This window comes from Megalobrama amblycephala, linkage group LG1, assembly GCF_018812025.1.
Source record: "Megalobrama amblycephala isolate DHTTF-2021 linkage group LG1, ASM1881202v1, whole genome shotgun sequence".
NCBI lineage: Eukaryota > Metazoa > Chordata > Actinopteri > Cypriniformes > Xenocyprididae > Megalobrama > Megalobrama amblycephala.
The window spans coordinates 28119274-28137229 of NC_063044.1; the positions used below are offsets into that span (position 1 = coordinate 28119274).

The following is a 17956-nucleotide window of genomic DNA, read 5'->3' on the forward strand; positions in this document are numbered from 1 at the left end:
CTGTATTTTTGATCAACTATATGCAGCCTTGGTGAGCATAAGAGACTTCTTTGTGAAACATAAAACAAATTTTTGACAGGTAGTAAATCACGCATTAATAATGAAATATTTTTTCATTATTTTAGCCCTGTAAACAAATTAATTTCTCTTAATAATTCTCTAACACATAAATACATTTGTTAATTTATTTAAGTGAGAAAAGTCAGATTTGCTCCAGTTCACAGCTCCTGCAAAACATAGCGACTTCTGTATATTTGTACAACAGCGCCACCTAGTGGGTAACTGAAAATGAGAAAGTTATTTAGCTACTTGCTAAAATGGGCATTTGATATGACACTTAATTCACATTTTTTTCATGTATAAGAACAAAACGTCAATCAATAAGGTCTCATAAACAGGTTTTACAAATTCTTTATTTACCATATATTGAGGCATACCAACATGTAACAAAACTCTTAAAACACTGAATAAAGTCATGAACAGTTAGTGTCAAAGTCTTTAACTGTTTGAACTAAATACAGGCCCTTCTTCTAATAAATGTACACAAGGCCACAGATTCAGCTGTTAGGAACAAGAACAGATGACCTAACATTAAAGTGAATATGCATCTGAAATATTATAAACATTGTTTTATGATTGATTCATGCATATTCTTCTACAATCCTGTCCAACACCACAGTGAACACTGAATTGTGTTTTTATATAAAAAAATAACAAATATAAAACTATGAAAAAGTAAACTAAATGTCAAAATGCAAATCAGAACATTAAGGACGAAACACTTCCTGACATTTCTGGTATTCTTCAAAGTGGGCATTAAAATGCTTGGCAGTTATTGCAAAAAATTTAGACATTTAAACAAATCTACTTCAGAAAGTGTCTAAAAAAAAGGCAGAGGTGTAATCTTACCTTATTCTAAAGTGAACTTTTTGGTGTTCCTGCATTTTAAATCTTACAAAGTATGGCTGAGATACAGAGGTCAATCACGTTTGAAGCCTTTCATAATTAATATGATTGTCTCTGGTTCTCTAAGGCACAGTGAATACGGCAATGAAACGATTTCAGGCAACTCCAGGTTTTCAAGGCCTCACAGAAAACATGCACGTACTGTACGTATAACCCTGACCATCGGTGTGGACTAGTTGGCCTGGTTCTTCTTCTTCAAAACATTGAGAAGGTTATCAGACATCAGATAGGGTCGTTCTGGGGTGCCGTCATTCCTCTCCAGGTCCTCCACTGTGATAAATGAAGAATGTGAGAAAAGAGTTGAGGAATAAACAAGACATGGCCTACCTTCAGCTAGGAGGAAAGAAAAGTGACAAACACCTCACACGCAATATAAACCGATCTAAATAACAAATGTACCTTCTTGCATAGTATTTATTAAAGAGAGAGAAACATTTTTTAGACATCAAGTATAGCAAAGCATCCAAAAGACAGTGGAAAAGACAGCAGACAAAGTTAAAGGCTCCTCAAGAAGGCAACAAGGTATATTGGTTTCCCAAAATGGGTTGCAAATTGCTACCAGAAACAATCGACAACCTTAAAGTGCATTAAATAGATATGGCTTACAATCAACAGGAAATGCAGAAATACCATCCGCTGTCTAAGAGTAACATTAGATGTTCAGTCTATCATACAATAAATTAGCAGCAAAAAACAGTACATTTAAAAATAAGTAAATGCATCGTTCATCTGACAGCACAGACAACTAAAAACACCGAATCACAAACTTTGATGTACATTGTAAAAAAAAAAAAAAAAAAGTATTTTTCCAAGTTCCAAGAAAATACTGTTTTGGTCTTTCTACTTCAAACTCTCATGCTTACTTCCATGTGTTACTCGCTGTTGTAATCATTTGTGAAATTTACTTGTAATTTTTGACTTTAAAAAAAATCATTGTAGATTCAATTCACAAATAATTATAAAAAACGCATTTAATTTTGAAGTAGAAAGACCAACATGGTATTTTCTTAGAAAGCATACTCCAATAATCTTCTACTATGAAAAATATTACAACTATGAATTGATTTTTGATTGAATAAACTGACACATAAGGCCACTTTAAAGTCAACATGAAATCAACATTGACCAGGTTCCTATTGTGCACAATTCAAGGTTGTCTTCACATATAAGTTATATTTTTTTCACACACCCGTCATAAAGAGACACTTTTCTTCATCCAAGTGCCACTATTGTTTTTATGGTAAACACTTTGCAATTAGGTCCGATTAGTTATGCCAATTAATGCGTCGGCTAACATTAACTAACAATAAGCAATACATTTGATGCAGTATTTATTAATCTTTGTTAAAGTTAATAAAATGCAACTGTTGATTGTCAGGTCATGTTCAAGTCTATTAAAAATTTTTAAACATACAATTTTTGATTTTAATAATTTATTAGTAAATGTTGAAATTAACCGAGTTAGATTAAGAAATGCTGTAAAAGTACATTTATTGTTAGTTTACGTTAAATAGTGCAGTTTTCTAATGTAAACAAATAAAACCTTATTGTAAAGTGTTAACATTATTATTATTTAAAAGGGGTCATATGATGCCTTTTAATATTTTCCTTTTCCTTTAGTGTGTAATGTATCCGTTTGTGTGTCTATATATGTAGATATGCAAAGTTACAAAGCTCATAGTTTTCCACAAAGGGATTTATTCTAACAAAGAACATTGATCCAGACCTGCCTAAAATGCCTCGAAGTTCAGATATAACTTCCTCAACAGTCTACGTCACAGTGTTAAATATGAGCATAATGCCGCCCAAAGGCATGGGCAAAGAAAGAAGGCAATGCTTCAGTGGATGCTAGTGCTGTCGTCATGTCAGGGAGATGCCATGTGTTTGGATGCGAAAGCATAACCTCTTTATTTGGCCTTATGGAAATGGATTATATTAGGAATCAGACGTTACATCTTATTTATAAAGATTTTCCTGAGCAGTACAACTCAAATGTTTGTTTGAGCACAGCGCATTTTACAGCTGAACCTGGGAGAGTACAACTCCGGCTACATGCAAAGACTATTGTGAAACGTTCTGCTCAAGTCGTGCTTGCAAAGATGCTTCCGTTTGGCTTGAATCCAGCTTGGGATCAAACTAATATGGTAAAATCGACAACATTACTAACTGTGAGTTTACAATTGCTTAAATGGAAGCTGAAGTACGCGATTATGATAAGGGACGTTACATTTCCAACACACCCTTGAGGTATTTGGCCAATAACAATGCACCGGGTCTGCTGGCCAATCAGAGCACTCTGAGCTCTTCAGAAGGAGGGGTTTGTAGAAATCAGTGCGTTTCTGACAGACTGGGAATAGAGGAGCTGCAATAATTTACAGTATTTTTTTTTCAACATTAAAGCATGTTAACCTATTCTATTACAGCCAATAAACAAAATAATGAACTTTTAAAATAGCATCATATATGACCCCTTTAATGTCCGTTTCATTTTGAGAAAAAACACATTATGGAAGTCAAATGAGTTGCGAATGTTGTTTCATGTTGACTTCAAATAAATTATTCTCAGCAAAGGTTGTCAAGATCATTTTCCCTGCCTTAAATGTTAGTTCACCAAAAAAATTTAATTCAGTCATTAATTACTCACCCTCATGTCGTCCCAAACCCGTAAGACCTTCATTCATCTCCGGAACACAAATTAAGATATTTTTGATGAAATCCGACGGGTTTTTTTATCCCACAATTACCACATTCTAGGTCCAGAAAAGTAGTAAAGACATTGTTAAAACAGCGGTTTAACCTTAATGTTATGAAGTGATGAGAATACTTTTTGTGCGCAAAAAACAAAACAAAAGTAATGACTTTATTCAACAATTTCCTCTCTAAACTGTCATTCTACTACGTAGTTTACGTTGAAGACACATTACAGCGCTTCCATGTTTACGTCAGAACTCATTATTGGCCGGCTCATGCGTCAGCATCACATGAATGCGTCATGCTGCTCACATGAATAGCGTCGGCCAATAACGAGCCGGCGTTCGGACATAAACATGGAAGCGCTGCACTGCGTCTACTGCGTAGGAGAATGACAGTGTAGAGAAGATATTGTTGAATAAAGTTATTATTTTTGTTTTGTTTTTGTGCACAAAAAGCATTCTTGTCACTTTATAACATTAAGGTTGAACCCCTGAAGTCACATGGACTATTTTAACGATGTCTTTAGTACCTTTCTGGGCCTTGAAAGTGGAAATTTCGTTGCTTTCTATGGGAGATAAAAAACCTTGTGGATTTCATCAAAAATATCTTAATTTATGTTCTGAAGATGAACGAAGGTCTTACGGGTGTGGAACGACATGAGGGTGAGTAATTAATGACAGAAATTTCATTTTTGGGTGAACTAACCCTTTAACATACATTATTCATTATCAGTCGACTAAACATGATATAAGTGAATTGTGTGACAATTCAATCTCTTAATGTAATAAATGAGATATTTGATATGAGATATATATAATATAATTAGGAATGTTGTGGATAACTTTCAACAGTTCAATTGTTTTCGTTGGGATCCTTCAGCTGGATTGTCTCGTCGCGTGAAGCAGGGGTCAGAGCCGCGTCCGTGTCCTTCATCAGAATGTCGCGCAGCTCTGCGGTCATGTAATACGGACGCTCTGTGGAGCCGTCATTACGCTCAAGGTCATCACCTTCGTGTGGTGTTAGTGGGTTTAGTAGTGAGTGTGTGAGGTTGTCAGAAGGTATAAGCAAAGAATTGTAATGATGATTAATGTGTGATGTTTTGATTGTGAGGAAAAGATGAATATAAGGAATGAAAAAAAAAACATAAGAATGAGGAGAAAAATGTAGGGAATAGGCATAAAAAGAGAAAGAGAAAGAATCAGGTTATTATGAGATGAAGGGCAGAAAAGCACCATAGATAGATCAGAAACACCTCATACCAGATTATATAACTGAAACACAGAGTACATTTTCAGTCTAGCATGCCATGAGAGGTTTATTACGAGCAAACCGAGCTTCATGCACTGCCATGCGCGATGAAGAGTCATTAGTGGCATGCGGCTTCATCCATAGATTAAATATTTCCCTAAATACAGCATTAAATAATTTTTAAAAGGATCAAAAATGACTCTTTTAGAGTAGAAAATCTACATTCCAGAGTGGACCTCGATGGCTTGATATTTATATTTGTACTACTGGATTCTGAGGTGAAAACTCTTATTAAAATGGCAAGTACTCACAGAAGCAGAGGAAGAGCGTGTCCACACACATGGCGTAAACGCTGAAAAACCCATGGGCGATGAGGTAGGTGCCCACCAACACAGTCTGGAGAAACAACGTAAACATATTTAAAAAAAACTATGAACAGGTAACACACTACCATTCAAATATTTGTTTGTTCTTTAAATAAATTAATAATTTCAGTCAGCAGGGATGCATTCAATTGATTAAAACTTTCTGTATAAAATAAAAATAAATAAATAATACTTCCGCCTACATCACGTGTGACCTTTCCAATGTGATTACGTAATGCGTGGCTCATCGCAGAGCAGTGCACGATGAGCATTTGTGGTTAAAAAGTATATAAATTTTATTTTCTTTAGAAAATGACCAATCATTTCGCTAGATAAGACCCTTATTCGTCGTCTGAGATCATGTAGAGCCCTTTGAAGCTGCACTGAATCTGTAATTTTGACCTTCAACCATTTGGAGGCCATTGAAGTCCACTATAAGGAGAAAAATCCTGGAATGTTTTCATCAAAAACCTTCATTTCCTTTCAACTGAAGAAAGAAAGACATGGACATCTTGGATGACATGGGGGTGAGTAAATTATCTGGAAAGTGAACTAATCCTGTAAATCTCCTGTTTAAAAATAGGATGAAAGATACTATTTTTGAAATAGTTTTCTGTCTTGCATTTTATCTAAAAATGATTGATGTCATTATAATTATGTAGAAATTAGCGGAAATATGTTGAAGGGTTGGTTCACCCAAAAATGAAAGTTCTGTCATTAATTACTCACCCTCATGTCGTTCCACACCCGTAAGACCTTCATTCATCTTCAGAACACAAATTAAGATATTTTTGATGAAATCTGATGGCTCAGTGAGGCCTGCATTGACAGCAAGATAATTAACACTTTCAATGTCCAGAAAGCTACTAAAGACATATTTAAAACAGGTCATGTGACTACAGTGGTTCAACCTTAATGTTATGAAGTGACGAGAATACTTTTTGTGCGCCACAAAAACTAATTTATTCAACAATATCAAGTGATGGGCGATTTTAAAACACTGCTTCATGAAGCTTCGAAGCTTTACGAATCTTTTGTTTTGAATCAGAGGTTCGGAGCGTGAATCAAACTGCCAAAGTCATGCCAAAGTGGTGAATCATTGAAATTTCAAAACACTTATGACGTAAAGAAGCCTCGTTTACTGAAATCACGTGACTGGCACTCTGAATCCCTGATTCAAAACAAAAGATTCGTAAAGCTTCATGAAGCAGTGTTTTGAAATCGTCCATCACTAAATATTATCATAAAGTTGTTATTTTGTTTTTTTGGAGCACAAAAAGTATTCTTGTCACTTCATAATATTGAGGTTAAACCACTGTAGTCACATGAACTGTTTTAAATATGTCTTTAGTAGCTTTCTGGGCATTTGAAAGTGTTAATATCTTGCTGTCTATGCAGGCCTCACTGAGGATTTCATCAAAAATATCTCAATTTGTGTTCTGAAGATTAACGAAGGTCTTATGGGTGTGGAACGACATGAGGGTGAGTATACTTAATGACAGAATCTTCATTTTTGGGTGAACTAACCCTTTAATACAGCCTCCTATTTACATGAGGTAAACATAAAGCTGCTTGGTTTATATTTTTAATGTATCCAATTGCGTTTATTACATATTTTTAAATTTTATTACTGCCGCAAAAACCATTTCAAATCTGTATGTGCTTTTTTTCCTTAAATATTTCCTGAAATATAGTGATCAAACTACAGCGAAGCGCACCAGTTATCAAATAATGCTCCGCAGTGGACAAAAAGTGAAAGTGAAAGTCCCATACTCAAAACTTGTGTTCTGCATTTCACCCAAGTGCGCACACACCGTTTTTGCTGTGGCCCGGGAAGCGATTGTGAGATATGTGCCTTGCTCAAGTTGTTCATTAAGATGGATGAGTTACAAAAGAAAAACTGTTAATTTACATTATATAACTAGTCACTCTCAAATCACTTACCAAAATAGGAACCCAATAATAATGGAGACTGGGTGCAGCACCCTTAAACGCTTCAGTATGTCCTGAGAAGAAGAAGAAAGCGAAGATCCCTGTGGGGGGAGATGGAGAGAGATCAGGAAAGCCTCTAGCTTGAGGTATTCCATTAAAATGTAGTCCAACAAAAAAGTTGAACATTGTTGTTTAGTTCAGTCAGTGTTATTTAAACATTGTTTCATTCTCTCTAGTCTAAAGCAAAAAAACTTACCCACAAGCCCAACAATAAGGAGTTTTCCAAGGAATAAGATGAAATCGGTGACCTTATCCAGGACTACCACCCTGTGATGAGAATAAAAACTTCTGTAAATCACTTCAAATTCATCTAGCTAATATAAACCTCCCAAAACTAGTGATCTGTCTCGCTGCCTGCACTTTGCCTTGCATTATGCATCCATGTTCTTGCTATTATTCACCATAATACTCAATAAGTGTGGTGCTTTTAAGATACTGTGTCAATTTAAAAATGTGCATTAAAACCCTGTATTCAGTTTCAATCCCTTCTATAATGCAGTGTCAGGGTTTCACCCACCTGATAACATTTCTCATCAGGAGCATGAAGGCATCACTTGCTGACCGGCAGAAGTTTTTACCGTATATGGCCACCTGCGGCAGAAAAGACACTTATTCAAAGACGACTGCATGCAGATATGTTATTAAGATCCTCTATATAGGCTATATTATAAAGTATGTAGACTTCAGCAAAAAAAAATTTTTTCACTCGTTTCTAATTTCTCCAGCTGAAAGTGATAAAACTACATTAAACACCTCAAAAAAGGATCAGCCCAGTCGGTTTATTTCAGGGGTGTCTAATCCTGCTCCTGGAGGGCCACTGTCCTACAAAGTTGAACTCCAACCAGCCTCACACACTTGCCTGGAAGTTTGTAGCAAAGCCACTTGAAGGCAAGCCATTTTTTTGAATGGATGTCAATGGAGGAGAGGCTTGTTTGCACTGAATGAACCGTTTTTGTGATGAAATAGCTTATTTAATGAATTGACAGCCAATCAGCTAATCTTTTTGAATTGATCTATTTTTAGAGTTTACACACACAAAAAAATGCTATTTTACAAGAGAAATCATAGACAATAGCACCACAGGTATGATTCAGTTTATGGCACTTCTCATTCATTTCTATAGTATTTGGCTGGGTGAGATTCTCCAGTTTTGTTGTTGTTGAGAAACCGAAGCACAAGCTGTGAAGCCCTCTTCTGGAAAGGGGGCCGGGAGTAGCAGCTCATTTGCATTTAAAGGGATACACACAAAAATGGAGTATTTTTGCACATAACCTAAGATTTATCTTGAACTCTGTCATGGAAATTAGCATGTATAAACCTTAATTAAACAATTTAATAATCAATTAAAAATTAATTTAAACCTGTATGATATTATGTTGTATACCCACGATTGGACCAGCGGTTTGATTCAGCTTCATTCTTTTGGCAAGATGCAGGAATTCATTCAGCGCAACTCTCACAGTGCATTATTGGTATTCTCATGCCATTAAGTGTGCATTGGTTGTACTGTAGGTTTGAATGAGTACACTCAATAATGTCCACAATGGTTTTGGACACCACTACAAATGGCTGTCCACTTAAATAGTGCCCTATTTAAGGGTATATGGGGCAATTTCGGCCACTGTTTCTAGTGAGTCTGAAGCCTTGATTAGCTGGTTCAGGTGTGTTTAATTAGGGTTGGAGGTAAACTCTGCAGGACAGTGGCCCTCCAGGAGCAGGATTGGACACCTCTGGTTTAGTTCAATCAGTCCAATAGTTTCTACCTCAAGTATTAAGATGTAGTGAACGAACACGCACCATAATGTAAGCGTTTCTATTTATGAACTTGATGAACTTCTCCAGGCACCAGAAGCAGCATTTCAAACAGCACAACAAGAACTTGGCGAATTTATTCTCTGCTCCTATGGGCACAAAAGCAAGCTAAAGAGTTTACAAACAGATTATTGTAGACATTGTGAGAGATGGCAAGGTATAATGTTTGGCATCAACTCAAAACAGGGTATCTAATCGCACCAAAATTATTTATTTTGCTATAATAACGAGTTGGAAGTTATTTTATAATGTGAGAAGGAAAGGGCTGCAGAGTGATTCAAGGAGACATTAAAACAACTGACAACAGTCAATTATACTTTAACAGTCATTATACACTGTAAACAATTTTTCGAAGATGTAAATGAAAAATATTATTGGAAAAATACTATTTACAAGAAAATGCTAGTTATTCTACTTCAAAAATGTTCAGTTTAATTCAATGTGTTACTTGCTTTTCTTTGAAATTAACTGTGAAATGTACAGATGCTGGTCATATAATTAGAATATCATCAAAAAGTTGATTTATTTTACTAATTCCATTCAAAAAGTGAAACTTGTATATTGTATTCATACATTACACACAGACTGATATATTTCAAATGTTTCTTTCTTTTAATTTTGATGATTATAACTGACAACTAAGGAAAATCCCAAAAGACCACTGACACCTTGCACAAGGAGGGCAAGACACAAAAGGTCATTGCAAAATAGGCTGGCTGTTCACAGAGCTCTGTGTCCAAGCACATTAATAGAGAGGCGAAGGGAAGGTAAATATGTGGTAGAAAAAAAAGTGTACAAGCAATAGGGATAACCGCACCCTGGAGAGGACTGTGAAACAAAACCCATTCAAAAATGTGGGGGAGATTCACAAAGAGTGGACTGGAGCTGGAGTCAGTGCTTCAAGAACCACTACGCACAGACGTATGCAAGACATGGGTTTCAGCTGTCGCATTCCTTGTGTCAAGCCACTCTTGAACAACAGACAGCGTCAGAAGCGTCTCGCCTGGGCTAAAGACAAAAAGGACTGGACTGCTGCAGAGTGGTCCAAAGTTATGTTCTCTGATGAAGTAAATTTTGCATTTCCTTTGGAAATCAGGGTCCCAGAGTCTGGAGGAAGAGAGGAGAGGCACACAATCCACGTTGCTTGAGGTCCAGTGTAAAGTTTCCACAGTCAGTGATGGTTTGGGGTGCCATGTCATCTGCTGGTGTTGGTCCACTGTGTTTTCTGAGGTCCAAGGTCAACGCAGCCATATACCAGGAAGTTTTAGAGCACTTCATGCTTCCTGCTGCTGACCAACTTTATGGAGATGCAGATTTCATTTTCCAACAGGACTTGGCACCTGCACACAGTGTCAAAGCTACCAGTACCTGGTTTAAGGACCATGGTATCCCTGTTCTTAATTGGCCAGCAAACTCACCTGACCTTAACCCCTATAGAAAATCGATGGGGTATTGTGAAGAGGAAGATGCGATATGCCAGACCCAACAATGCAGAAGAGCTGAAGGCCACTCTCAGAGCCACCTGGCTTTCATAACACCTGAGCAGTGCCACAGACTGATCGACTCCATGCCACGCCGCATTGCTGCAGTAATTCAGGCAAAAGGAGCCCAAACTAAGTATTGAGTGCTGTACATGCTCATACTTTTCATGTTCATACTTTTCAGTTGGCCAAGATTTCTAAAAATCCTTTCTTTGTATTGGTCTTAAGTAATATTCTAATTTTCTGAGATACTGAATTTGGGATTTTCCTTAGTTGTCAGTTATAATCATCAAAATTAAAAGAAATAAATATTTGAAATACATCAGTCTCTGTGTAATGAATGAATATAATATACAAGTTTCATTTTTTGGAATGCAATTAGTGAAATAAATCAACTTTTTGATGATATTCTAATTATATGACCAGCACCTGTAGTAGCAATTTCTAAATTTCTTATTCTTTTCAGTGTATGCACATATTTGATCACATATTGCAGTGATTAACCAATCGGAATCAACCATTCCAGGGAACCGAATTATAAAGACTGTAAACATTCTGTTAAAATGTTTTTCTCTTACCCTTGAGTTTGTGGTCAATATACTCCAGCAGAACCCTGATAATCTGGACGATGGCGAGGATGAGAGAACCAAACGCCAGAGAGCCCGTGTGATACCTGCATGTGGTCAAAATGAACCAAATATATCAATTAAAATCGCCCCTAGCACCCGTATGACACACTTTGCTAATATGAAATGGCATACTTTTTTTTTCCTAAAGCCATACCTGAGGGATCTGCCCAATGAGGCACACAATGGGAAAGCGGGCATGTCCTGGGGTTTTTTAAAAGCCCAGTAGTAGGATGCAAACGCTCCTGCCAGAGTCATCTGACCCAGAGCAGTGACAAAGTTGGCACACCAGAAGAACAGGAAGACGTTGTAGAATTGAAGGAAGATCAGGTATTTGTGATATGGCGTTTCACCACCATAGAAAGCAAACAGGCACTCAGACCGCGGACAGTCCTTCTTAATTTGAGAAAGAGTGAAGTTCTGTAATGATCGGGAGAAATGAGAAACAGGAATCGTTCACTTACTGTAAAACATGAAACTTTATTAAATTATATTAAACAAGACTTGATTTTTCCATCTAGCCTGCTCTTGCACATTTTACCCCACATCCACAGAATTTTATATGTAAATCAACTTTACAATAAACAAGAAAAAATGTATTTTTTAAATCAGTTCTTTGTAGTGTAAAAAATCAGAAAACCTTTGCCTTCAGGTGTTTGGGTAACTGTTTTCAAACAATAGTGCTCCATATTATCTGATTTTATTAATATACATTTATAAAGTACTATATATTTACATTAAAAACAGTATTGTGTGCCTAATATTTTAATACTATGACTGTGCATATGAGTATACGCACCTCAGGGTCGCAGGTTTCTCTGGAATGGGAACAGACTGTTTCGTTGAAAACCTTATAAACAGGTTCACTAGATGTAGAGAGAAAACTGACCAGGCGATTAAGGACAAGTACTGGTGTGATCATCACAAATATATTAAACACTTTTTACAATATATGAACAATTGCTTGGGATTTTAGATTGTAATATACATCTATTAGAGCTGAGTTGCTGGGAATGTTAAACTATAGCATTGCTATAGTTAAAAAAAAAAAAAAAAAAAAAAAAAAAACAACTTTATCTTATGAAATTATGCTAAGGTCAAGGTTTGGCTCATTAGCATGGCATCATTATCCCCTGCTGGCAGATGCTGTAACTGCACCATTATAAGGGTAAAAAACAATTGACTGTACTGACGATCATACAAAAATCTGAGTATCTTTATATTCTGATGACATTATTTAAAATTAATTGAAATGTAATGCAAATGTAATTGAATTAGATGTTTTGGCAGTGTCCATTTATTTCATTGGAGGCTCTTAAAGGGATAGTTCACCCAAAAATGAAAATTTGAACAGTTTATGGACCCCATTGACTTCCATAGTATTTTTTTTTTCCATAGTTTTTTTTTTTTTTTTTTTTTTCATTCAATGGAAGTCAACTGTTTGGTTACCAAAATCATCTTGTGTGTTCAACAGAAGAAAGAAATTCATACAGATTTGGAACAGCATGAGGGTGAGTAAATAAAGACTGAATTTAAATTTTTTGGGTGAACTATCGCTTTAAAAGAATATAATGGATTAACCTTTTGCCCTTTGCCCTTCTATAATAACTGTTTTAATATAGATTTAAGTGAGTGACTATAAGATGCAAGTTCCTGTCCAAAAGCGCTCATTAAAATTTCTGCCTGAGTCTTGAGTGAAGGATACACTGCTGTGACACCCCAGTAAGCGATGACTATGGTCAGGAGGAAGAAGGTAAAAATAGGGTAAAACAGCGATGACATCACAAAACCGATGGCCCTGAAAGAAAATCACAATGAGGGTAAGCAAGACAAATGCTAAAGCACTAATACAAACCAATAATTAAAGGCAAAAAATAATTAAAGAATCACCATAAGATGATGTTGACATTGAAACATTCACTAATCATTAATATGAAATATACTGTGCCAAAAAATACCAACCTGCTGGCCTCCTTTATGAGCTCAACAGCGATCCGGATTCTGTTTCTGAGGAATATGAGGAGGAGGATGATGATGAGCTCCACAATAGCCAGAATGATTACTGGAGAAAGAAACATGAGTTACTTCAGTGCTTTTACAATAATATATAAATGAAGCTTAAAGGTGGTAAAGAGGATGTTTTGTTTTATACATTTTTGCAATATTACTTGAAACTGTCTTTACTAATTGATAAAAGACTATTTATTAGGTGCACTGAAAGGAATATTATTAATATACATCATCTGTGCACGAGGTAGGGCCTTAAAAACATCAGCCAATCGTTTACGCGATGATTGGCCCTCTGGCTTGTCAATCACTGCCATGACGTTCCTTGTGAGAGACGAGCGCGGCTGCGCTCTCCAGTAACTTTCCACATTCCACAGGCGCTGCATGCAATGTTTTTGTCCGGAGACAGGAGTAACAACTGCAGATTATGAGTTACCTGCGGTGAGTCCGACATAATGAATAGACTAAGTGTATGCGCGGCATAACGATTGTAAGGCCGATTATGAATGTAAATTGATACTTATGACTGATCGCGCTCAAACGCGTCCAGTCAGAGCCAGTTGATTTCAGTCTGCAATTACAGTCGGTGTTCAAATTCCATGTGAAAGTATATAAATCTGCTTTAGGAGCAGGAAACAATCGCTGTGTGTTGAGCACAGTCAGAATGTTTTAGCTAGTCGTAAAATGTGTGCCCGGCTTAATAACACAATGAATGCCGGTGGTAAACAAACACTCGTGCACGAGTTTTGGGAGGCGTTCACTTGAAATGAGCTGTGAAGGAGGGGGGTTGTTCTTCTGCATGCGCTCATTTCAAAAACTCAGTCGACGAAAACATCCTCTGTACCACCTTTAAATGGTGAGTTCACCCAAAAATGTATCATATAAAGCGATCAAGTCTCTTATATGGATTAGATTTACGATCTCTTTATGAAGCATCAAAGTGGTGGTTGCGTAGCTGTCAATGGAGGAACAGAAATCTCTCCGATTTTAATAAAAAATATCTTCATTTGTGTTCCGAAGATGAAAGTCTTATGGATTTGGAACAACATGCATATGAGTACATTTTTGGGTTAACTAACCCTTTAAAAGAGCCCAACCACAAGACTCTCTGGCCACGTACACACTGCAGCTAAATTTTGTTGTCAATGCACATTTTAGCGCTTAATCCAGTTTCGTACACACACGTTTTGTACAGTTCACAAAATACAGGAGTGACAACTGCATTCTACAACCAAATTTACTCCTGAGAAATACAGGTAGTGACAACCACACTTACAGAAATTCTATGCAAAACTGAACTGAACAACTTTTAACATGCATCGGAGCTGTTTCCCTCTACTGTATACGCGGTGAATCACAGAGAAAGCAGCACGAGCCTTTTCTCATTCGTGATGCCAGATCTTGCTAGAAAAATCAGCAATAAACCAAAATAAATCCAAACGCTTTATGCTGAAAATAAGACCAAAATATCATGACTCGTGTCTGTTCACTATAATAACTCCAAAAACCCGTTCGCTTTATGATAACGCATTTCAAGTAATGCGAGTTATGTAATCGGATTACTTTTTCAAGTAACTAGTAAAGTAACACATTACTTTTAAATTTACAACAAAACATCAGTGTTACTTTTTACAATAAGTAATGCAAGTTACTTTTTCACATTTATAGTGTGCGCTGTGTGAACATGATGGTTATTATAGACTAGTTCTAGAGCATACATTTGCTCATTTACTGCTCCTGTGTCCTATTCTTCTTTAATCCAGAACGGCAGCACATCGGAAAGGCTTATTTGTTTGAACTGCTTTGCAGTTTGTTTGCCCTTTACTGTACAGGCATGAATTTGCATTTCCTTCAGCCTGAGGCTTATTCATTTCACTTCTGGTGTGAAGGGGCCTTTACATGTTCCAAAAAAATAACTTTTTTGTTGTTATAAAAACAAACAAACAAACAAACAAACAGCCCAGCCCAGATGAGAAAAAGTAATGCATTTAGTTACTTTTACTAGGGAGTAATGCAATATTGTAATGCATTACTTTTAAAAGTAACTTTCCCCATCACTGAACATGGCAACACAGAAAGAACACACTCTGTGCCTTTCTTTTAAAGGCTGTACAAGCATAAACAAAACACAATGCCTAAATCAATTGTGCTTTAGTTAAACTGCTGAAAATAATGAGTGTTTTGTCACTGTAATATTTCTTTGGTCATAATAACGGATACCGAACACACAAGACACCAGAACGTTGCTATGGTTTCCAAGCTGTCAATCATTGGAGTTTCGAGAGAGAGTCGTGTTCCGTACACACATGTAATGATAATATAAGGGATTCACTCCCGCATTTAAAATGTGGTTGTCCCTCCTGAAACTTACAGTGTGTACGTGGCCTGTGATATTCTGATCCATATGGCACTCTTTTAAAGGATTAGTCCACTTTCAATTAAAATTTCCTGATAATTTACTCACCCCCATGTCATCCAAGATGTTCATATCCTTCTTTCTTCAGTGGAAAGGTTTTTGATGAAAACATTCCAGGATTTTTCTCCTTATAGTGGACTTCAATGGCCTCCAAACTGTTGAAGGTCAAAATGACAGTTTCAGTGCAGCTTCAAAGGGCTTTAAAAGATACCAGATGAGGAATAAGGGTCTTATCTAGAGAAACCATTGCTCATTTTCGGAAAAAATACAACTGTATATGCTTTATAAACACAAATGATCGCATTGCAGGTGCTTCCATTTTCCATATTCTTCAAAAAGCTTATGCTGTATGTCCTACACCTTCCCTATTCAACTTACTGAGAAAAAACAGAACTGGAGCCGTGTTTGTTCCATAAGTAGAATAACGAAGGCGTAGGACATACAGCGTAAACTTTTTGAAGAATACGGAAAGCAGAAGCACATGCAAGGTGATCATTTGTGTTTATAAAGCATAAACATTTGTATTTTTTTCGAAAATTACTGATTGTTTCTCTAGATAAGACCCTTATTTCTCGTCTGGTATCGTTTAAAGCCCTTTGAAGCTGCACTGAAACTGTATTTTGTCCTTCAACTCTTTGGTGCCCATTGAAGTCCACTATAAGGAGAAAAATCCTGGAATGTTTTCATCAAAAACCTTAATTTCTTTTCGACTGAAGAAAGAAAGACATGAACATGTTTTTGATGACATGGGGGTGAGTAAATTATCAGGAAATTTTAATTTTGAAAGTGGACTATTCTTTTAATGTTAGTCAGACAGTGCAATATCAATGCTGAAATGATTTTGTTATCCATATCTCTAACCCCAAATATGAGCGATAGCAACAGTGAATAGTAACAGTGAAGCTACTCACTGAAGGCCAGCCAGGTCTGTCTGATGTGCAGGTAGACGGAGAAATCGGGCTGGAAGCCCAGCTGCTGTAGAGTGATATTAGAGCCAGGCGAGTCCTTCAGATTGACATACTTTATGCTGCAGTGAGCAATACCTGTGCAAAGAAGAGACAAATGAGTGACCGTTTCATAAATTTTTACAGTATCAACAGATGTACTGCTGCAAATTAATGTATCTTAGTGTATGAAGAAAGGTACCATAGGCAATGACAATGACAACCAAGAGGATCATGACCCAGACCATGATTCCAGCCAGATATCGCAGAAGAACGATGAAGATCAGACTCAACACCACAGCAATCAACAAACAACTGCATAAAGAAACAGATTAACAGTTGGTCACAGCAGGAATGGTGCATCCAAACCAGTGTAATTAACCAGTCGCCAACTTAAAACTATTTATTATATAATTTTTATTTTTTTTTAACGTTAATTGAAATAAAATAAATTAACAGATAAAAAATTTAACAAGTTTTTTTCTCGTAATTTAACACGTTTATTCTCAACATTTTATGTCGACTTTTTTCTCAAAATTTAACAACTTTAATTTTAAAATGGTTTTATTTTTTTATTATTGCTTGGCCCTAATCCTCTTCAGTACATTGCAGTCTTGGGGGGAAAAGATGATTTTCACAGCTTTTTGTTCAAAATGTTGCTTTTTTTAATGAAAATTACCCGCATTCAAGTGTTGATGAAAAAGAATGCATGAAGCTAGAATAAAACTTTTTTTTTATTTAAAAGCAAATTGTTTGATCTATTGAATGTTCAGATATTAATAAAATAAAATATTCTGAGGGCCATGAGATTTTTGTGAAAATTATCAAAAACGCTGGCGGTGGCTGACAACTTTTTAAAAAACGCTGGCGGGGAAAGAGTAAATAAATACTACAGTATATTAATGATTTTAAAAGAACACTCATCAAACATTAACACCAAATAAAAAAAATGAAGTAATTACTATTGAAACTAGGGATGTGAGGAGACAGCCCATGAGATGAAACACAACGAGATGAGATGAGATGAGATTTTTACACAGTATTTTTAAGAAATCTTCAATGATGAAATATGGACTTGAATGACAAGAAAAATTGTCTGCAGGTGCATTTGAAATGTTTTATAAATGTAATGGCAGTTCTACTTTCTGAGTATGAATTATTATATGCAGGAAAAAAAGACATCGATACTCAAGCACTGTAAAAGGTTTTGCCACAAACTCAAAAGACTCACTTCTCTACTGTATGATTTCACATGAGTCTCTTCAGACCTTACTGTACATGATTTATGAGCTTCTACAACTTTTGACCTCCTAACTGAACTCCTTTCCACAAATTGGTTATAGAAATAAAAACAGCATAAATAAAAATAAATTTAAAAAAATTCTCTTTTAGTCTTATTAAGTGC

At 36.1% G+C, this 17956-nt stretch overlaps 1 protein-coding gene across 4 annotated transcripts in view; it reads right to left on the minus strand.

Annotated features, from left to right (window-relative positions):
• Positions 1-395: 395 nt before the first annotated feature.
• The window catches only part of zgc:63569 (choline transporter-like protein 2), a 34838-nt gene continuing 17277 nt past the window's right edge, over positions 396-17956 (minus strand). For 2 of the 4 annotated variants that reach the window (XM_048187410.1, XM_048187401.1), the window contains exons 10-22: positions 16754-16866; positions 16519-16650; positions 13147-13246; positions 12890-12982; positions 11984-12068; positions 11342-11604; positions 11137-11231; positions 9063-9166; positions 7783-7856; positions 7462-7532; positions 7218-7306; positions 5220-5304; positions 396-1236 (exon numbers count right to left, since the gene is read on the minus strand). In XM_048187410.1, coding sequence (XP_048043367.1) covers positions 1139-1236; positions 5220-5304; positions 7218-7306; positions 7462-7532; positions 7783-7856; positions 9063-9166; positions 11137-11231; positions 11342-11604; positions 11984-12068; positions 12890-12982; positions 13147-13246; positions 16519-16650; positions 16754-16866 — 1402 coding nt within the window. In that variant the 3' untranslated portion in view covers positions 396-1138. Of the gene's footprint in view, positions 1237-4294; positions 4668-5219; positions 5305-7217; positions 7307-7461; positions 7533-7782; positions 7857-9062; positions 9167-11136; positions 11232-11341; positions 11605-11983; positions 12069-12889; positions 12983-13146; positions 13247-16518; positions 16651-16753; positions 16867-17956 lie in introns of those variants that run through there. The other 2 variants (XM_048187384.1, XM_048187393.1) reach the window with 2 other exon arrangements.